Source organism: Uloborus diversus, chromosome 1, assembly GCF_026930045.1.
Source record: "Uloborus diversus isolate 005 chromosome 1, Udiv.v.3.1, whole genome shotgun sequence".
Lineage (NCBI taxonomy): Eukaryota > Metazoa > Arthropoda > Arachnida > Araneae > Uloboridae > Uloborus > Uloborus diversus.
Window position 1 is genome coordinate 115402612 of NC_072731.1, and position 22894 is coordinate 115425505.

The window sequence follows — 22894 nt, forward strand, 5'->3', positions numbered from 1 at the left end:
GAATATTTTGAAAAAACAATAAAACAAATTTTGATGATAAATATTTGTTTTTTCACTATTAGGCAAGAAATATAAATAGCAGACTATGTATTATTTAAAATCTATTCCGTTGAAATTTATGCATGCATATCATCTAAAACTGTTACTCAAAATTATTCTGGGGGCATCGATCCAAATTCGTCAGTTAAATCTCGAAATTTGGCTAAATATCGCCAAATCCGTTGACAACTACCACGCAGTCGCCGAAGCCGGATGCCATCAAGCGGACACAACGCTCTTGTTCTGTACACGGTGCGGCGATTCTAAATTCTTGGACAAAACTTGAAGAAATCACAGAAATATCGAAATAAACAGTCTCCGTCTCAGAAATGTATGAAAGCAGTAAGCCATTGTAATTGAATACAAAAAAGCGATTTTCTTTTTATTTCGCTTTTATTTTTTTCACTTACTGCTTCTTATTTCAAATCGGGAGTTCTGCAATCGAAAGTTAGTTTCATTAATCAGGAAAAGTTGGATAATAATGGCGATCAGAGCAGGAATAATCTGCAATTCCAACTTTCAGCATAAATGAAGAAATCCAGATCTTCAACATTACGCATAACAGAATATTTTCAGCAAATGCAAATACTACGAAGGTTTTTGAGTCTAGCTTGTTGAGAAACACTCCCGGCTGCTGTAAAACCGAACATTCTATGTTCGGTTTTCCTGATTAGAGATTCCAGTTTTCTCTTCTAGAATTCACTAAGGGAAATAACGATGAGTGGAACAAATCTGATGTGGACACCCACATGACTTTCTACGTCTAGGCCTCCCCCCCCCCTACTTTTGTGGACTTGAGAGTTTCCGGAAAAATGTCTGAATTCTTAAAATTTGCTGAACAGACCGTTTACTTTAACAAGCTTTGCGCATTGTTGTAGTGAATCGTGCTAAGTAAGAAGCCCGAATTTCTTGAACCAAGGAAGACTACATTTTTTTTTAATTGAAGATATAAAAATAGTTACATAAAAAACGTAAATCAAGTAACAAATCAAACAAGAAAAACGAGTAAATATTAGCCACTCTTAAAGCCGTCTTTTTATATCGTAAAAGATAATGGATAGTTTCTGTATAATGGCCTAGTCAATTTGTTTTTCTTTTATTTTCATTTGGAGGAGTATTGCAATCAGTACGTAGCTGTGAAAATACTAATAGCGGTTAAACGGAAGCAAATTATCACAAAATGTTTAACTTCTTCATTCCAATCAGTAATAAAATTCATAAATATCGTTTGAGGATGTCCTTACCTCTACTACATAGTGGATGAGTGTGACGCTGGGCTTGTTGGCACGGATGTCTGTCAGCTTCAGGAGGGACAGCATTTTGAAGCCAGCTGCGTTACCGGCGTAACCACCCTGTGAAACAGAAGCAGTGTGAATCTCATCAGACCAGATAACAAGATGAACAAAGATGGACCACCTTTCTCAAGGAGGCTCTTAAAGATTTACTTTTCACACCTGACGCAACAGCCACAAAAAAGGTTGTTGTAGTTCCTGTTTAATAGGGTGCTGTCATGGCTTTACATCAGCAAACAGCAACTGATTTACTTGTGCTTATCATCATAGCATAATTAACATATCACGGTACTCTGACTGAAAGTCATTTTTAATGAGACCGGCTGGTGGCGGGATGGTTAGGCGCTGGCCTTCTACGCCTGTGGACCCGGGTTCTGGCCTGCCTGAGGTGGCTAATCGGTGGATTTTTGAGATGCAGAAAATTATCAGCGCCCATGTTGTATGATTACACGGCATATAAGAATTCCCAAGGGGTATTCGTTTGGCTTAAAATTCCTACTGCGATTTCGTATCAAATGAGATCCCAGGTGCCTCCATCTGATGGAAACTGGGTGTCAAAAATCAACTGTGTCACGCCATCAGCGTCTTAATGGTGACACACGAAAGACTGATGCATTGTAAGAAAGCGCTGTAGGTCTGGTTATGGCTCAGACGCCTCTTGAGGTGGATCTCTTGTACAGTCCCATTGAAAAAAAAAATATGATAAAATAATTGAAAGCAAATCAAATGGCAAAAGGCAACCACGCCTGGATCTGCGTACCCGCACGTTTGGATACCTTAAATTTTGCAATATTTTAATTGCTTGAATTTTACACCATATACAACATTAAACATTTTTTTAAAACACTAATTAAATTAATCACGAATCACAGTTTTTTGTTCATAAATCTTCACGGCTTCTGAAAATAGACGTGTACTATCAATTTCGCAGTTAAAAATTTTTAACTAAATTTTCGGTATTCGGTAGAGTACTAACTGAGTGTATATCCGAGGTATTCGGCGAAGTATGATACTCGGTGCATCTCTAAATAGGAGGCATGAGTCAATGTGAGATTCAATATCTGCGCGCTTACCGCATTTAAGAAGTTGCCAGCCACAAGCACCATGTAGAGGATCTCGTGCAGTTTCTTGCATTCCTCGAGCTCTAAGGGATGAAAAACATGAAACAACAATTAACATCTAATGACTTTCAGCAAAACAAATTAATTTTAATTTCAACGAAAACGTGCTGCAACTTGGACAAGAAGTATTACTTTTTGCATTGAAGACAAGAAGTTCTGTCTAGAACTAGACGAGCCTACTTTCCCGTATGCCCATACTACTTTCTAGTACCGGATCAATATTCTCAAAAATAGCTAAAATCGCAAATTTTTTCAAACATATTTTTAAAATACTTTAAGCTGATTTCTAGGAATAAAATATTTAAAAAAATCTTTAACAGCTTTTAAAACGAAAAAATAATAATTAAAATTAATAAGCTCATTAAAATAAATTCATCATATCAAAAAAAAAAAAAAAAATCGTTCCTTTTTCCCCTGTTGCCAAAAACAATCTTTTAAATGAATGAATGCACTTACCAAAATAAATTAAAACAATAAAATGTCAACTTAAAAAAATAATTTTCATTGTCAAAAAAAAAATAAAAAATAAAAAAATCGTCTGCGCATATCTTTATGTAGAAACATAAATGACTTCGAGTTTATTCGCCGAAAACTGAATACCTAAATTAAAACTTTAGCGTAAAAATAAAAACAAGTCAAATCAACAATAATTATTTCACAGTCAAAACCATAGCTGCGGAGTCGGAGTCGAAGTCAATCTCATTTTGGGGTAAAGGAGTTGGAGTCGAATATCTAAGAATCGGAGTCTGTCATTTGTCCTCCGTGTATAAATTTTTGCCAAAGCTACGAAGTCAGAGTCGAAGTCGGGGAGTCGGAGTCCGATTAATTGTCGGGCACAGGAGTCGGAGTCGGAGTCAAATGCCCCAAAATTCTCGGAGTCGAAGTCTGAAGTTTGGCGTCAAGAGCTATTTCCAACAAAATTTGTTTGAAGTAAATCCGCCTTCAAGTACGGAATCTACATTGACTTTCAGTTTCTCCATAGGCGCTAATGTTAAGGGATTTGAACTGTTCAAAATTGAACGGAAAATTGTTCAACTCAAAAAGATATTTTATATACAAGTTTTTCATCGAACGCTTTTTCCTACAAAGTTTGTTTGAAGCAAATTCGTCTCACAGTTCGGAATTGCCTTGAATTTCCCCGTAGGCGCTAATGTTAAGTTTTTTTGAACTGTTCAAAATTGAACAAAAAATAGTTCAAATCAAAAAGTGAAATGTGGGAATGAGATGTCCTCGCCGAGAACTATTCATTCAAAAGTTATTAGGGGGGGGGGGGACAGACAGACAGACAGACAGACCGACAGACATTTTTCCCCATCTCAATACCCTACTTTCCAATTTTTAATTTTTCGATTTTTATTCAATTATTTTATTTAGTTTTGACTTTTTTTTGCTTTTCGCGATATTTTTAAGATGCATTTAGCCTTCTTTCATGCTTTTTTCTTCCTTTTCTGACTTTTACTGGGAAAGTAGGCTAAAAAGGAAATGAAATGATATAATTCGATGCAATATACCGACAGTCTAGTTATCATTTCCAGAGATTGCAGTCTCATCTTTGTTATGAATTCATCCGTCCATGGGCGCCCATATGCAAAGTTGCAAGAGGGAGCTCAAATATTTTCCCCGTGGTTTAGCTAGATATTTTCCCCGTGGAAACCGATTTCAGGACAGATTAGAGTCATTAAAATTTGAAATTTTTAATTACTTATTCATTAATGGCAAAGTTAGTTCGTAGCATGGGGGTGTGCACCTCGAAGCGATTTTTCGAAAATTCGATGTGGTTCTTTTTCTATTCCAATTTTAAGAACAAAATTATCATAAGATGGACGAGTAAATTATGAAATTATCATAACGTGGAACCATAACATGGGCACAAGCCAATTGGCGAGATACGAAATTATCATAACGTGGAACCGTAACATGGGTACAAGCTAATTGGCGAGAAAATTCACCATACATTATTTGTAAATATACAGGCGAACCAAAAGACCTTTTAATTTTTCTATTATGGGCAAAGCTGTGCATTCTAATGAAGCATTTTCTATTTCATTATAAAACATATTTTTGATCGAAAGAATCAGTAAATGAAAGGTTGAGTGAATAAATGAAAAGATAATGAAACAATAAACGAGAAATTCAATGAATAAATCAATAATTATATGAAGAAAAATGAATGAACGAGTAAAAGAATAAATGAATAAGAAAATAAGTGAATGAATGAATAAATAAGTGAATTACTAATTGAAGGAATGTAAATAAAGTAATAATTAAATGAAAACGTAAGTGATTTATATTAAATGATTGAGTGAGTAAATGAACCAAACTATTTCACTTTGCCCCATCCACTTTGCCCCGTATGTACTTGACTAATTGTACAATTGATTTAAAAAACAAATAAGCTAAATATTAACTAAATTTTTACTGCATTGAATATTAGAAGGTCTCAATTAGTATTTAAAATGTCAAAAGCAAGAACTTTATCATTTTATTGTATCAAAAATAATTTTTGACTTACAACCAAATATTACAATATGAGTATCATTTTTTAAAAAAATTGTCTGCATTACCAAATGCTTTAATCTTCGGTGGTATTTTTTTTTCCTTACTGGAATAAATTACATATGGTTCTTCATAGTTTAAGTAATACCAGATTGATGGAGCTAAAAATAGAGTAAATATTTCACCAGTTCACTTGGCACCGCTATTTCACTTTGCACCATGTTCCCCTACTCATTTTTTGGCAGTGGCCTGAAGAAATAACCGAAAGGAGACGATGTGTTTTAATTGGGTTCTCTGCATTTTCGAGATGAGGCGTCAAACATGCGCCCACCATCGAAGAAAGAAAATGATTGGATAACTCAACGAAATATAAACTGATTGGCGAAATTATTTATTGAACAAACGAGCCAGCCGATGGTATGAATCATACATAATTAAAATATGTTTGAATTCTTCCTTGACCTGATCTAATAAGAATAACGACATAAAAGAAACAAACCTTGGACAGCACAGCGTATGGTTTCGATTCCGCTTTCCAGGAACTCCTGATTCGCCATGAATTCTTCCTTGAGTAGCATGCTCTCGATTCTCAGCTTGTAGCTGAAAAAGAGTTCACAGCATTTCAAGATAAAATTGCGAAGAAAATCAACCATTTCTAGCTAAAATTTTAACATATATTCAGCCGAATCTCGAATATTTCTTTATCTCGAAGTTTTCATCGGGTCCTAAACTCTTGAGACTGTTGTAAAAACGTCCCATAACTCGAATTACCAATAACTCGAACGCTTTAGCCAGTCTTTTAGGACTTCGAGTAATCGAGAGTTGACTGTATTTATCATGAAATGTTTTTCAAAATTAATAACAAACTATAGTTGCGGCAAACCTAACCTGGAAGCATTGTGAAGGCTACGTAGATCCTAATCACAGCATAACAACGCTGTCAGGTTAGGTTTACCCCAAATATAATATTCTATACAAATGAAAGTTATGGAGTGTCGACGTCTTACCTTGGAACACCGAGTAAGTGCAGCAAAAATTTCTCTGCATTTCCCAGTTTGCTCTTGTCTCCATCAAAATTTCTCAGCATTTCTGCCTATTGAAAGGTAAAAAAATTCTCAAAGAAAAACCTTCACAGCTTGTACTGCCAAAGGCAGCTCGTTCAGCCTAGATTATTGTTTTCTTAAGCATGACGGTAGTTCTCATAATATTAGGAAGAATTGTGCGCAAATACTATATTTTTATGTTAAAAAAACTCATTTGGATTTTCTACGCCAAGGATTCTGGGTGGAGGGGATCTAAAGTCCTCTCTTGGTTGCGCCCCGGAATGAGTCTACCCTGCCACGCACTTTGAAAACCGTTGATGATGGGGCAGATGTTTTTGCAGCCGATCCTCTATTAAGATAATATGTCCAATTAACTTTGCTTGCGGACATGAAATTCACGCTTTAAAGCCGGGTAGATGTAATCTTATGAAACTTGTATCCCAGTGACTTTGGTGGCATTTTAGAATGCAATAGTCACATCGACCTTGGGAAAACGATTGGGGTATGTGCGCTGCATCAGGTGATATTTGCGTTATTAGAACTTCCAGTTGCGTGGAGGTTAATTTGTATTCATTTTTTCCAGGAGTGGATACAGGCTAACATTTTAAGGGATGTCATGATCAAAATTTTTGGTAAAGCTTAGGTGTCAATTAAAAACACCAAATCGGTTAGGGGTAAGGCATTTAGAGGGGCATAAACTTTACTAATTTCATAGGAAATAAAACGAAGTGGAGGAGACCGGGTCTAGTTGGTACAGTGTTAAGTTGATACAAGCAGGGGTGCCCACCTGAAATTTTTAGGAAACAAAAGCTTTTCAGGCTTTTGTCATAAATGTCTTTTCATCCATAAGCTCATTTTGACGTTTGTGCTTTTTGGAAAAAGAAGAGCTAGAAAGGGTCATGGCGCAAACAGGCCTCGTCATTTAAACGATCGGGGAGGGGGGGGGTGAAGCAATTGACCCCTTTGGATTTAGAAACATGATGAAATTGGCATATTTGTACGCATTTCGTAGTTTTTCCCGATGAAATGCACGAACCCTTCCCCTTCCCCATTCCTTGAAAAGTTTTGAAATGACGAGCCTGGGCATAGACTCATTTCAAAGTTTTCGAGGGTGAGTGGGGAGAGTATGAAATCAATGCATTCAAAAGGATAAAACTTCTAAATTCTAAATTCAAGCAATAATGGATAAAAACATTTTGTTTTCAAAATCCAGGAGTGTCAATTGACCTCCCCCCCCCCCCCTTGATTGCCCAAGTGACGGGCCTGGCTGCAGATACTGTGGTTTACCAGCCCACGTCAGTATTCTTCCTGTGTTGAATTCAGAAACTTAATCAAAAGACCTTACATTGCCCTTGTAGGTAGTACTGTGTTTGCCCGTGATATGCGTCTGTGCTGCAATGTAAATGGTTTGCATATTTCATCGCCTTAAACACATGATGTAAATTTCACGTGGATTGCATGCTCGTTCAGGGTGTTGCCTTTTGTGTGGCCAGCGTTATGCTGTATTGAACCAAAACTGTTCAAAACAAACATGATTTAAATAAGTGGCGGTCACTGCGTACATTTCACGTGGGTTGGAGAGCGACAGCGAAAAGGGGGAAGAAGTCCTCCTAGTTCCAAAATAAGATCAATAAGGGACCGAGAGCTTAAAGAAGGCTCCAAACCACTAGGATGTGATTGGAATCTCGAATCAATCTTCTGATCAATGAGATGTGCTGCAGCTGCATCGATCAGGAACATGACCGTGATTCGAGCCCGGATCAATGGCTAAGAAGTCTTGCACCCCAGTGGCCACTGACAGCTTTCATTTGAACCATTAAACACACGAATAAACAAAACCAAGCAATCTAAACTTACAGAAGACACAGTGGCAGCAAGAAAGATTATTTAGCTCTGTTTGTCTGTCCAAAAACGATCTAAATGGCCGATAACTCTTGGTTCCGAACTTCCCACCGCCTTCAGACAGATCTCATAAAATCTGCCACAGGCGCGATTGAATCTGATTGATACCGCATAAAGATGGCATAAACTTTCGCCCTAATCTCAGAGATCAGGGAGCGGTCTCTTCGTGATTCATTTGAAAATCTTGCTTAATTGCTCATTACCATGAAGGTTGGCTGGACGACAAGGTGCCCCGCGGCCTCAGAGATAAAATTGGAGATCGTTTATCTGCCTCTGCAAGAATTAGGAGTAAGTTGGGCAGGATCCTTTGGGAAGATTTTTGAAAATGGATGACTGTATACTAAATTTAGATTCCGATGAAACGTGATGATTCAATAAAATTCTCCTCAGCTAGAGTAGATGATGGACGTTTGTTGGGCAAAAAATGAAGAATGGATATTACATTTGGTTGTTTATCATAGCTGATCAATTCGCACCATAACTGTCCGACTGATTTTCCCCAAAAGCAAGAAATCATATAATATATTGTTTTTCTTTTGATTTTGTATTGTGAATCGCTTAAGAGGCTCAACGGTTTACACATTGCGTCAAAGTTTACTGGGACATAGGATCTGTTCTGTATGAATTAGAAGTTATCGTTTTTGCAACTACTTTTTACCCCTTCTTGACGTTAAACTTTTTTTCGCGCAATGAAAGCAGAATTTGAGTATCTTTACGAAAATACTTACACAGAATGTAAAACAGAAATAAAATCGTACGTTGGCGAATACTTCACTTCAGTTTGGAAATATTGGCGACATTTGGCGGAATTCCCATAAAATCTTTGTTAAAGTTTCCATTGATAATCCCTGAAAAACTGTCTTTTCTGCATTGGTTCGTAGCAAAGCAGAAATCAACTGAGGTAGTCAGAAGCAAAGGGATGTAAGAGGCAAAATTAAAAATTTGGAGATAACCAGTGCACATGGTAGGTGAACCTCTCCTCTGTTTTGGGGCAAGAGATGGTACTAGTAGCCCTGGTAGTTGCTGCTATACAGCATGATTTAGAAAAAAAATTCAATGAAAGCCTACCTAGGATCTTATCTTTAAACACGTTTTACTAAAAACTTAAAAATGTCCACTTACATCCCTTTGCTTCTCACTGCTTCAACTATAATTCTCCACAATTTTATATTTTATTCATTTACTCTTTCACGTTTAATGCAATTCCTCGTAGAATACTATTTTAGTCAGGACCAGATTCAGAAATTTTGAGTGTCCGACACACCAGCAGGGGCCGCTTGAGTTGTAAAATTGAAGAAAGTAGATTTACACTCACACGTCTTTCTCTCATTGCATATGTCTATAGCCTGCAGTACCACAGTCTAAACAATTGGAATTCAAACTTGATTTCACTCAGGCACAGGCCACATACACATAATAATCATTATATTCGGGCTACAATCTAAACTTTGATGAAAATTAATTTGGGTTTTATAGTTAATTTTTTTTAATATCTCTGAATTAATTAAACAGTTCTTTCCTTGTAAATGAGAATATTGATCAGTAGTTGAGGGCCCCAGAGCTAGGAGCCTCTAGACCGGGCCTCATGGGCTTATTGGTAAATCAGGACCCGAATTTAGTATTGGTAGCAAGCACATTGTGTGGTCCTCACGTTCAAACCGCCTCATGTTCAAACACTTCATGAACAAAATGAAAATGATTTCAGTAGTTTTTTTTCAATTCATTAATTATTTTTGAAAGTAAATATCTGAAACTAAAATACTACTTCTTTTTATTTGTTATGAAATTAATTTGTAACGTTTATCCCCAATTAGGTGCCTTATTTCTGGCCGATTTGGTGCTTTTATTGACCTCCAAGCAGTTCAGGTGAAAGCAGTCCCAAAACCGTAGGTTCGTTCGAGGGGAGGGGGATCTTTACACCCATATTTGCATAGGCAGCTGGTGCCTCAAAAAAGTGGGGGTCAAATCAGGTGCGGGGGGGGGGGCAGGTTTGGTTGGCGATCCCCCCACCCCCATAAAAGCAAAATTTTTTCTTCAAAAATTGGGCAATTGAATTTTTACGTAATTATTAGTGAATTGGAATTCTTTCAAAAATTCGAGAAACGGACTCAAAAAGTAGGAGGCCACAGAACATTTCCTCCTACAAAATCAAAGTTCCATTTTAGTTTTTACGGAATAATAACATGAAAAAAGCATTAAAAAAAGGCACTTATTTAGTCAGTTCTTTCTTAAAACACGTGTATAGATAATCACTATCATTTCTCGTTTGACCCTTGGTAATGAACTTAGAAAATTGGAGGGGCAAAGTCCCTTAACTGTTGAAAGTGAGATGGCAATTGCCCCCCTTGCCCCCTCGTACGAGCCACCTATGCCTATTTGTGATTTTGAGTATTTTTAAAAGGGATAAATAACCTCAGAACTTATGCATGAGTTACATGATTAAAATATTTTCTTAGTTAATAAAAGAAATACTGATGTGTTTTACCTACAATAGTGTTAATAATTCACTAAAATTTACAAAGAAAAGTTGAATCTTAAAAGTACAATTTCAGGTGACAAATAAAATTATTCCTGTAATGGTTGACCCTGATGGGTAATAAAGCTCAGATTGGTATAGAAAAGCAAAAGTAAATTTATTTTTAATTTTGGGAAAGCGTTTTCATTGATTTTTTAAGTGACAAATTTGAAAGATGTGGATTGAAAACATGCAAATATCGTGGAAGCCCTGGGATAGCTTCGCGGTACCCTGGGGTTCCGCGGAACACAATTTAAGAAACGCTGCTTTAGGGCAGCGTTTCTTAATATCTTTGATTAGTGGAACCCTTTTTAATGCTCGCTTTTTACGTGGAACCCCTGATGTTTCAATAGTTTGAAGTGGCGTAGCCAGTATTCTGTTTCGTAGAATGACCAGGTTCTTACCTCAAAGAGACTATCACATTAACTATTTGTCATTAAATCTCTAATTAAATGCACACAATTATAGATCATTGTAATTATTGATGAGTGCTAATTATTATTTCTTATTGTAAAATACTAGTACACTCCTATTTGTGATTCTGAGAAATACTCAGAACTTTTAAAAGGGATAAATAACCTCAGAATTTATGCATAAGTTATATGATTGAAATATCTTCTTAGGAAAAGAAATACTGATGTGCTTTACCTACAGAAGTGTTAATAATTCACTTAAATTTGCGTAAAAACAGTTTTTAAACCTTAAAAAATTAAAAATTTTAAAATATCTCTTATTTTTTAACATTTTTTTATTTATTTACAAATAAGAATTTTGACGTCACTGTGTGTTCTCTCAGACAGAACCAGAGTTACTAAGGGCCTTACACAAAACTAAACCATTTAGACCCTCGTGACTAGTACTCCTCCTTAAATTGGTCATCACTCGTTAGATGCTTAAATTGTCCTTTCAACTGTTGCTATAGATACTTTTCCGTTTTCACTCCAGAGTCCCCCGTACCTGCCACTATTTGTAGCTTAACCAGTTGGATGGAAGGAACCCTGAAGACAGCTCTGATTTTTTGAACCAGACCAGTAACGAGCAATCCCTGGTCCAGCAGTCCCAGAGGTATCGTTTCACTAGGAGGACTTAGTGACTACGAGCATATTTAACCTCTCAAGTCAACATTAATGAAGACGGTGGATCTTCGACCAGTGAAGATCGAACCCGGGACCCTCCGGTCACAAGTCCGATGCCTTACCGATCAGGCCACCACGGCCTTGCCATAGATACTGAGAGAGTGGCTAGTATCAAGGACAAAATATTTGATATTGATGTCAAAAATCATTATTTATGACAATATTTGAATTTGTTGTAGGAGAGGGATTTGGGGAGCTTTCCCGAAATTTGTTCAATATTGAAGCCACTTTTAAACTATTTTTGGTGCTACTAGGGAGTCAATAGCATCTTCTGAATTTTTTCTGAAAAATTGAAGATTTTAAAGCCCAATCTTATGTTATATTTGGAGACATTAGCTGAAAAATCGGCGTTTAGGAATTGATCTCGAAAAAATTTTGAAGTTAAAACCTAAAAGGCACCATTTCATGCTATTTTGATAGTCAAAAATTTGCATTATTTTAGGCGAGAAATAAAATTGTTCCCATAGTGGCTATTCCAGATAAGTAATAATGTTTAGATTAGATTCGAAAGTGACAGTAAATGTATTTTTGAAAAAGCGTTATTTTTGTCGATTTTTTAAGTGACAAACTTGAATGGTGTGAAAAGAAAATATACAAATCTCATGGAACCCGCTAAGAGAGCTCCGTAGAACCCTGGGGTTCCGCGCTGCTCTTTAGAAGATTTATGCGTTCTGTTAGTGTTCACTTGACTAGCGGTCTTCCGTTGTAAATTTTACTTCTCCATGGACTGTATTAGAAAAAACCCTGCTATCCCCATCCTTCCCTATGCTACTGTCACAGTGATTTATAGTTACGCAGACAGAGTGAGATCCTTCAAACAGGAGTCGTTACATCGGCTGTCCAGTGAAGCACACGTTTATGAATTCCTTAGAGCAAGGCGAAACGGTTGGTGATAAATCAAGATAAAAAAAAAATGTCTCGCTTTTCTGGTGAGCCTCAATATTTTCACGAAAGAGGCCGAAATACTCCCAATAAATCTTCTTATCTCACTGCTGAGCTTGGAAACGTGGAATTTCTTTTCCTTTCCCCCAACATGCTGCTTAATTCTGACATTAAGATGTATGACCGTGATGAGTCATGTAGACTCGTTTAAGTAAGGTCGATCATCAAAGGTCAAGAACGATAAATTTTACGTGCTCTTCCCTACATCCAAGAATATAAAAGCGAGGAATTTCGGAACAACGTGCTAGTCAAATGCAGGGTAAATTTGGTTATAAGGGATACATTCCCTTTTTACTACAGTACACTTTTTCCACGACCTCCACCATACAGGATAGCTCCGGAGAACTTTTTTTTTCAGACGTGAGCCAAATTTAGTATTGCCTTTTGATAATAAAAAGTAATTTTACAAAAATCAAGGCTTGGGTCAGTTAAAAATTCTTCGTGGAAATCAGTGTCTGACCCGTGGATCCCATGTTCACCATCACTAACATGTGAATTGGGCAGTTTTTTCGGTTACATGGTGGGGACATTTAAGATAGTTAACTTATTTTATAAAGATGAATTTAAAGTGCATCATTTTAACGTTTTGAATAGTCAGAAATCAAATTCAGGTACTGTGACGGCCGAATCGGTAAGGCACAGGACTCGTAACTGCAGTGTCGCGGGTTCACCCCCTGCCGGCAGAAGATCCTCCATGAACCCTGATAGTTGCTACTTGTGTACGTAAAGTGTAAAGTCCCCCCAAGTTCCCATTTCTAATCAATAGCTCTGAGGCTCTTGATTCAAATGTTGCAAGGCTCCTGGTCTGGATCAAAAAATAGAACTCTCTTTCCAACTGGTTAAATCACATGTTGGGGCAGGTACGGAGGACCCTGAAGCGTAGTGTAGTGTGTAGTGCACTGTGGCGGTGACTCTTAAAACTCCAACTATCCGGTCTCTCTTTGAAAATTTCTTGATATCCTCTGAAGGATATTATATTGAAAAGTAAAACTTACTTCGTCTGTTTCTGGTAAGATTTTGAGCAATCCCCTGAGCCTCTCGGCTCCCAAATCCTCATGAGCTCCTTCTTCCAAAATTCTTACGATATTTTCGTGAGAACTAAGAGAGAATAAATACATAAGCGATGAAATAAATAGTTGAAAAAGTAAACGAGATGAACTATTTCACTTTGTCCCACATGCACTCGACCAATTGGACGAAACATTTAAAATTAAAATAAACTTAATAAATTCTGTATTGAATATTAGTAGGTCTTATTTCATAAAAAATGAAAATAATAAAAACTTGATGGTTGAATAAAAACAAAAATGATTTTCGACGTACAATAAAATATTACAGTATAAGAATCAAATTTTGAAATTGAATAGAATTATTATAAGCTGTGACCTTCAGAAATAATTTCTTCCTGACTGGAGTAGCCTACGTGTGTACATAGTTAAAATATTACCAGATTGATGGTGCTAAAAACAGGGTATATATTTCACCATTTCCATTTGCCCTGCTATTTCACTTTGTACTACATTCCTCAACAATAGAAAGCCAAAAATTCGAACATCAAACAGGGGCCGCCACGAACTTAAATTTTTGGAAGGGCAAAATTCTCAATTTGCCGAATGGAATTCCAAATTTCATCGCATTACGATAATTTTGCCGAATAAAACTTCAAAATTTGCCGAATGATGATAATTTTTGCATAGTAGAACTCCAAATTTTGCCGAATGATGAAAATTTTGCTGAGTAGAACTCCAAATTTTGCCGAATGATGACAATTTTGCTGAGTAGAACTCCAAATTTTGCCGAATCATCAGACAAAATATGTTAAATAAAGAAATTTTTGGAAGATCACAGTGATCACTTGTGATCACCCATTGGGGCGCCCCTGACTCCGAAACGTCAAAAATTCGAACGCACTCCCTTGAAATTTTAATAAATCCTTTGAGTTTAATAACTAAAGAGAGATAGTTTTTGTGAAATTTTGTTAATGAATGTATTTACATTGTAACGTGATATACAAAAAACAATATACAATGATATACAATATACTCTATTGTATTTTATGTGCATACATATTGTTTTACCACCTTTTTCGATTAAAACTACGCTATTTTTAAAGGGTATTTTTTTAGTTATTTTTAATGGTACAAACAATTATTACATACAATCTATTGTATTTTATGTGCATACATATTGTTTAACCACCTTTTTCGATTACAACTGCGCTATTTTTTAAAGGGTATTTTTTAGTTATTTTTAAAGATACAAACAATTAGATAACCCTAACTACCAATGGTACAAAATACATAGTTTCGGATTTTTGATGTTCTACTGCATATCATTCATCATTCCTGATAAAACTTTTAAAGTCCTTTACAATTCTTTTTCTACTTTGACACTTATAGTACAACAATGTGAAAATATAATCATGGATCAATATTTTGTACAATGAAAGATATTTCCTGCAAACTGAAGAAACATTCTTTTCAATTTTAGGAAACATTCTTTTCATTTATGATTAAGTTCGAGCTTTGGAAAAGGCGCTCAAGTTAATTGCAAAACATGCATAAAAACTTTAATTCTTTCTTTTCTACCGATGCTTTCAAACAAGTTCCGATGAACGGCAGGAAAATCTTCAAATTGTGAGAAGCGGACCTTGGCCTGTTTGAACCCCCCCACCTCCCCCGGTTCAATCATAATCCTTCCTCGTGTGCCTGTCGATTCAATCTAAGTGTGTGGGAATAAGATATTCGAAATACGAAGCATTTCAATATGTGTTGGTTGGGGGGGGGGGATTAAATACGGGATGATTGATGGCCATCATGTTGTATTTTACCGAATGAATGTGGAACAATGGAACACGAAACCGCTAACTCAATTCGAATATGTGAGAAATGTATCACCATTCACAACTGGTTCCGTTATGAGAGTAAAACAAGTGGGAGGATTCCTATTCTATTCTTTCCTTTTTTCTCGCTTAAAAAAAATCATATTATCTCGTTTTTTTTTTATAAATAAAAGGGAGTTTTCTCCTTCGCGTCTTACATTGTTGTTTTGCGTGTAAATGTTTCTCAATTTGCTATTTGACACAACTATTTGGTGTACTTTTAAGCATTTATCTTGAGTTCAAATACTACAAGATGGCTCACAAGTTTAAAGTGAGGCCCTAGGCCTACAATAATTTGGAGTCCCACGCATATGGAGGGGGGAGGGGGGGGGGGGCTCACGCCCCCTCCCCTTAGAAATTAGAATTTCCTCGCTTTTAGTACTTATTTCTTTGCAAAAATGAAAAAACATTTCTTCTCCAGCCATTAATGAATAGGTTATTAAAAATGTCAAATTATAAGAACGCTAATCTGTACTTTTCTCCGCACGCACCCCACCTCTTAGCCGTGGGCCTTAGGTTCCATCTCACGGGGGTGCGGCGGTTGATAGTCATCTGTGCTACGGACGGGCTTGGTGTTTATTGCGCCGGGGAAGGTCACCATACTGAGCTTCCTCTCAGCTGGGTGTTTACCCCTTAAAGTGTGGGTCTTGCTCACCGTGAGATACGGTATATCTCCCCGTACCTCGTTAGTGTGCCATGACCCCCACGCTAATCTGTACTGAAATCGGTAACCATGGAGAAAATATCTGAGCCCCCCCCCCCCTTAAAATTTTACGTATGGGCGTCCATGTCCCCTTCCCCCTTTCCCGGAAGATTCTATGGCGGAATGCAGTGGTAGATTTACATGTTTGGGGCATATCAGAATTCATTTTTAGGGGCCTCTTTGTCTATTAAAGAACTCTGCATAAATATTTTATCATGTACATTTATGAACCCTGTTCGGGGACCTTCGTAATTGTGACATGGTAAATTCACTTCTGGAAGAATGAATGAAAGTTATTCTTTAAGGAAGTCTTTTTCCAATCAACATGTCATTATTTTTTCCTTAATATTTTTAAAATACATGTATTTTTTGTACAATTGTGATGCTATGCACAACTCGTTAAGTAATTTGGAGACCCCTTAGGAAGATGGGGTCCCAGGCTCAGGCCCAGTCGGCCTGTGCAGTAAACAAGCCCTGATAAGATGGTGTGTAGAAACACTTTTCAACCAGGATTCTGTGAAGTAATATTATAAATATTGTGATGGTTTTTTCAAGAAACCACACACACACACAAGAATTGATTGTACTAGTTCTCTCTAAAGTAAAAAATAGTAATAACACGCACGATTGAAAGGTGGACTGTGTCATTCTGAAGTTTTTGCATTTATTGTTGGGCAACCAAATTCACGTAAGTGTATTCCACAAACAAAACTAAGTAACTGAAATGTATAACATAATTACCTTCGAAACTGCTTCAGAAATATGTTGATGTTCAAACTTCTTTTCCCATCCAACAAATTGAGCTGAAAGAAAGCGAGTAGCATATTAATGATAAAAAGTTTTCTCTTTATCTCTTCTTTACTCTTCTCTTCTCTACTAATAATAAAGCTGAAAGTCTGTCTGGAGCTGTGGCGCACATAGCGCCTAGACCATTCGGCCGATTTTCATGAAATTTGGTACAAAGTTAGTTTGTAGCGTGGGGGTGTGCACCTCAAAGCGATTTTTTGAAAATTCGATTTTGTTCTTTTTCTATACCAATTTTAAGAAAAATTTTCCGAGCAAATTATCACAACGTGGAATAGTAAATTACGAAACCATCATAACGTGGAACCGTAACATGGACGAGCCATTTAACATAGCTAATTGGAGAGAAATTGATCATCCATTATTTGTTAATATACAGGCGAACCAAATGACCTTTTAATTTTCTACTATGGGCAAAGCCGTGCGGGTGCCACTAGTAGTAAATAAAAGTAAGTTTTCTAAGAAATTCTGGAAGGAAATCTGTGGCAAACTTGCTTCCAGGATACTCCATAGCACCTACAGCATTGAAATTTTGTACAAAATTACTTCGAGCCCCGGGGGTGTGCACCTAGGTTTTATTTTTTAAAATTCGAATTAGTTTTTTTTTTTTTTTTGTAATTATTTTTTTAAGCTCAAATTTCATGTTAATTGCCTATTATTGCCTATTAAACGGGTGAAAAAGTGCACATATAAATATTATATATCGTTGGAAAGGGTAGAATTTTCTGCATTCTACGCAATTTATTTCAATGTTCTAACTTAAATACGGCGGGAGCAGTTATTTTCGTTTTTAGCTCGAACTGTTTTAAGCTTAGCTAAAATTTATTCACTATTTTCTTCGTTAAATCTGTCAGTAAAAAGCGAAGAAATAGTCCAACAGTTTTCTTTTGACACCACTGGGAAGAGCGGCTTTTTTAACTCCAGATGTAACTCGACCTATGGTCGAAAACTAAGATTCTATCTCCAAAAGAAAAAAAGTTACAAGCCATTAAAAATCAAGTTCCAATAATCTCACATCCATTAAAATTTTTGATGCTTTATTTGGCGTTACCATAGTTACGTCTTTTCGATTCGAGCTAAAGAGCAAAATATATTACTAGAGACCGCGAATATGAAAGCGATTTTTCAAGCGAAAAAAACTGCAGTTTTGCAATGTTCAGGAGCCCTTTTGCCCTTACGGCTCTGCAAGTTGGTACAAGTTATTTTGAAACCCAAGGAAAGGGTGCTTTTTTATCCTTAGGAAGCTCAAAATGCGTTTTGAATCTGTTTCTTTTCAATTGAAGATTTAAATCTTTGCCAATCAAATAAGATTGCGAAGCAATCTTCGGGGGTTGGTGAGTGTTTGCGAGCAGGGGGCAGAGCCCCCTTGTGTGCTAAAAATAGAAGGAAAAAAAAAATTCAAAACGTAATTGAGATAATGAAATCTAATTGCCATTCATATAATTACAAACAGTGAGTAATATATGAAATGAAAAATATATGCATTTTTCTCAATTAACCCAATTACAGTCATTCGCAGTAACTTTGAACCATTTTTAGTGTATGTATTCGAATAAACAGCAAAACTAGAAGGCTCAGTGCTGCACTCTGCTGGCGAGGTTATTAAATGAGTTTTCTAGTTTTTGTTTTAGGAAAAGAAGTTCGCAAAAAGATACATAACAAATGGTACAAATCTAAAGTTACTTTTGGACGGTATTTCATAATGTCCACTTGACAGGGGTGCCACCATTCCCAAGGGCAAGGGCACCCCCCTCACAAATATTACAAAGATCCCCCAAACGCAAGAGCCTCCCTAAAATGAGCAAATCTCCCCTCAAATCACCCTCCTAAAAATTTCAATGGCGCAGTTTGCGCCATGACACCCTCCCCAGGGGGGGACCCCTGGATTTGAAGTGGTTGAAATCCCCCGATGAATCTTTTAAAGTAAGCAACATTACACTCTGATATCAGACGTTTTAATGGTGATTTTTTCAGTACCTATAGTTTCTTTAGTAAAATGACAAAAAGCAAGAGGTATACTTTTGCTCATGTTTTCAGGGTAACTTTAAGCTCCTTTTTAGGTTCAGTTTTGATGCTTGCCTTCAATAGATGCATTATATATACAAACTAAAAGGTAAATTTTATTAACATTTGTTTCCCGAAACTTACTTTCTTTATCTCGTTTTATAGCTGACCAACACAGCCAAAACATTTTTAGAATTTCAATTTAAACTCAGAAAAAAAAAAAAAAAAAAAAAAAAAAAAACCTCTACCGCAACCAGCGATAAATATTCTTCAACAGATAGACAGTGTAACAAGGAACTAGAGGTTATCAATTTTAACGTTGAATGTTTTACATCTTTATGTTTTTTCCTTCTTTATTAATTTAATCAATATAGAGGAGTATTTTTTAGTTTAATAATTAAAAAATGTTTTCTTCTTCCACTTTTCCTACATGCAGTATTTTCTATTTGAGCCAGGTTAATGATCAATTAAATTCTCTTAATATTAATATTATCTTTAATTTTAGATAACTACTCAACACTTTAGGAGTTTCTTCTTTCGTTTCATGCCAACAGACAACATTATGAAAATAGCATGAAGTACTTAAAAGTGGAGAAAATGTGGCTCAAAGTTATCCTCAATAACTGTACAATCTTTACAGATAATTTTCGAAGTACAGTAAACTCTCGATTATTCCGCGATCTTTTACACTTTCTTTCTTTCTTTCTTTTTTTCGGAGATGATAAACTGAAGGAAGAAAATGCACACATTTTAACATAGTAAGTGCCAAATCGTGTTTTAGACACTCCTATTTCTTTCCTCCCCTTACCTTACAGTGACATCATACCTTTCGATGTCACCAAAACCTGACTAGTTGAAACCTGATTTTTAGATTTACACTTCTCACTGCTTTTTAGATCAGCTCTACATACTGATTTTTAGATCTACAATACTTGCGTAAACGAGTGACCGAATCAGTATTGAAAACTACTTCTCTCCTCCCTTATGCGTTTTTGGTGTAACCTACTAGTAGCTTGAGCTGTTGCAGTTAATCTGCTTGCACGATATGCTTAAGAATTTGTGTAACCTGTAATAATGAGTTATCCTTTTTTAGGTTTTACAAGCATTTTTACCTACCCTGTTATTGTTTTAGCTATAGTTTATATGTATGTGAGTGTTGTTAGTATTTTTAAGCTATTGCGTACATTACCATCGCTGTAACCTAACTTTCGGATTATACGTGAATTCGCTTATCCATGATTGGCGTGTCACTCTATTCCGTGGATAATCGGGAGTTTATTGTTGGGAGGAAAATAATAAACTTGGGGCATAATTATTGTTACACTAATTTGTTATTAGTAATGGATTGTGCACCAGTCAGTATTGCTTACTTGTAGAGGAACATGCTAAAAAATTTCGTTCTATCTCACTTTACACTTTTAATTGATTTATGATTGCTTATTGTTTAATGCATATTTTTTGTGCAGACTTCGAAGATTGTGAGAAACGTAGCAATGATGTATTGAAGAATTTTTTTTTAAATCAATGCATTTAAAACAGAAATTAGGTGTTTTCTTTCAACTCAAAGTTGGTACGTTTATCTTTTTTTATTTAATTTTAACTTGACATTAACTTTTAATTTTATTTCTTTAGACGTAACTAGATGAACAGAAAAGGCAGGCGATGTGCAGGTACTTTTTTCTTAAACAAATGAAAGCCCAACATTCTTCATTGATTTATTCAATTATTCATTCATTTATATATTCATTTTGAGAAAAATACTTTTAATAATAAAATAGAAAATATTTCGCAAGAAAAACAATTTCTTTATAACTTTTCTCCGTGATACTTTTCCAGTTCGTTCAAGTTGAAATTTTTAGTTTAATTTTCAGCCTTTCATTGCATCCAACATGAGGCTGTTACATGGTTGTAATTTGTCAAACTACATTGAATTTTGTAAATACATTTATATCTGAAAAATTTGACTTACTTCTTGAATTTCCTTCTTCTTTTTGTCACTTCCTTCTACGGAATCGTTGCCATATTTTGGAGATGATCCGTTGGTTGAGATTGGTTGTTGGCAGAAAAGTCCCTCCATAATATCGAAATCCAGATCGTTCACGCTTCCAGTGTGACTTTTGGCAACTCTAGTCCATAGATTATCCTTTCCTATAACTTTTGACACAGGGATTTTACTCCAGTTGAAGGATTTCATTTTGGACTTAGGCTTTGGTGTGTCTTGCTGTGGTAACTTAGTTTCCTGAGGTTCTTTCTTCACATGCTGTGGCGCAGGGTTTAACGTTGGGGGAAGAGGAGGTGGAGGAGGGGGAGGGGAAGTGAGGTTTTTGAAGAGTGCGGGCGGAGGGGGAGGCGGTGGAGGAGGTGGGGGAGAAACTTGCGTTGAAGAATTATTCTGGAAGATGGAATCACTCACAGAAGAGCTACTGGGAGAGATATGATTTGGCATAGATGATTTATTCAAGTGCTCTGCACTTGCACTCGAGCTCTGTTCAGTGGAAGGCAGTTTATTATCACAATGAAGTATTCTGTAATCCTGAGCGTGGCTTTGAGCATTTAAAGACTGACCAATTGTCCCCACAGATGAAATGCTGTTGGACAGCACATCTTGGACGTCGACGCATTGTTGTCTGATGAGCGCATTGGGTGACGCTGAGTTCTGTTTCAGCATGGACAACTTACAGTGCGACCTTGAAACATCTTTGCCAGCGACTGGACTAGAAATGGATGCTCCATCATACGGAGTTGGTGGAGGTTGGTGCTGGTTTGGAGACAACATCTGATGAGGAGTTCGTGTTCCATCTGATGAGCAAAAGGACAACAGATTCGGTCTGTGCCTCTTGGTGGGTGTTCCATCACAATTTTCGGTGACAGCGCCACTGGAGCGATAGTGGCAAGAACAGAAACACCGCATGAGACCACCGAGGTTTGAAGCCCTGAGCAGTCTGTCTGCTTCCTGCTTGCTTTCAAGTAAGGTAGCTCTGTGCACGAGGGTTTCCGCCGTTTCCCACACTACTTCAGAGAGGGGCTGGTTGAGGTCTGTTCTCAACAGATGTTGAAGTATACTGAGGAATGGAGTTTCTTGAGGTGTTTCTGCAATCTGTAATGAAGACAAACATGCATTTATGTCTTACGTTGAGGTATTTTAATCCTAACGATAATATAAGGGACCTAGATCCATCTGACAGTAAATGCAAAGCAATTAACAAAAACAGTTGACATGAAGACAAAATATGTCAACTGTTTTTGTTAATTGATGTTGTTAATTGTTTTTGTTAGTTGATTGATTGACATGAAGTACATGAAGACAAAAAACTAAACTTTTCATTGCCTAAAAACCAATTCATTTTTCTCTTTTTGAATTCTTACTTTTCATGGCAGTGTTTAAATATCTATTTTGCTACTGGTTGGTTTCCTGAAATGGAAACACAGTGATAGAAACTGAAAGTGTACCTAAAAAAAAAGGTTCTGTTTTTATATCTGGAAACGTCTAAAATATTACAGCTTGATTACTTTTCACCTTTACATTGATTATCACAAGTCAACACAACCAAAGATCGGAATTATAAGTCAGAGGGGCTGTGCATACATGATGTCACATTTTTTTCGACATTTTTGATCTCCCTCCTTTTTTTGTCATAAAGTGTCACACTTCACCTTACCTTCTAGTTTGTCACATGTCACGCCATTTTCATTAACATATTCTTACACAAATGCCTGATGTCACACTTCTTGTTACCCTCTCACTCCCCTTGACACAAAATGTCACAATTCCACGACCCCCTCAAAGCGTGACATCATTTGGAGACAATCAGCGAGTCCTTAAATTGAGGAGTATTACGAATAAATCATGTTTGACACTACATGAAAATTTGGTTCTTGAGTCTTTGGTACTTAGGTACTGTGAGAAAACTACGAGTAATTTCTAAATTACTAATAATTTTCAGAAGATTTCCCAATGAATGTAAACAGTGTCGCATTTAGAATCCCTCCCCCCTTCGGGGGCAAAGAAGTAGGGG

General features: G+C 36.5%; 1 protein-coding gene across 1 annotated transcript in view; it reads right to left on the reverse strand.

Annotated features, from left to right (window-relative positions):
* Positions 1-22894, reverse strand: part of LOC129231621 (inverted formin-2-like) — a 220468-nt gene that overhangs the window by 59110 nt on the left and 138464 nt on the right. The window contains exons 7-13 of the mRNA XM_054865990.1: positions 20848-21975; positions 16812-16873; positions 13482-13584; positions 5956-6041; positions 5448-5548; positions 2405-2475; positions 1284-1391 (exon numbers count right to left, since the gene is read on the reverse strand). Of these exons, the coding sequence (XP_054721965.1) occupies positions 1284-1391; positions 2405-2475; positions 5448-5548; positions 5956-6041; positions 13482-13584; positions 16812-16873; positions 20848-21975 (1659 nt within the window). The remainder of the gene's footprint in view (positions 1-1283; positions 1392-2404; positions 2476-5447; positions 5549-5955; positions 6042-13481; positions 13585-16811; positions 16874-20847; positions 21976-22894) is intronic.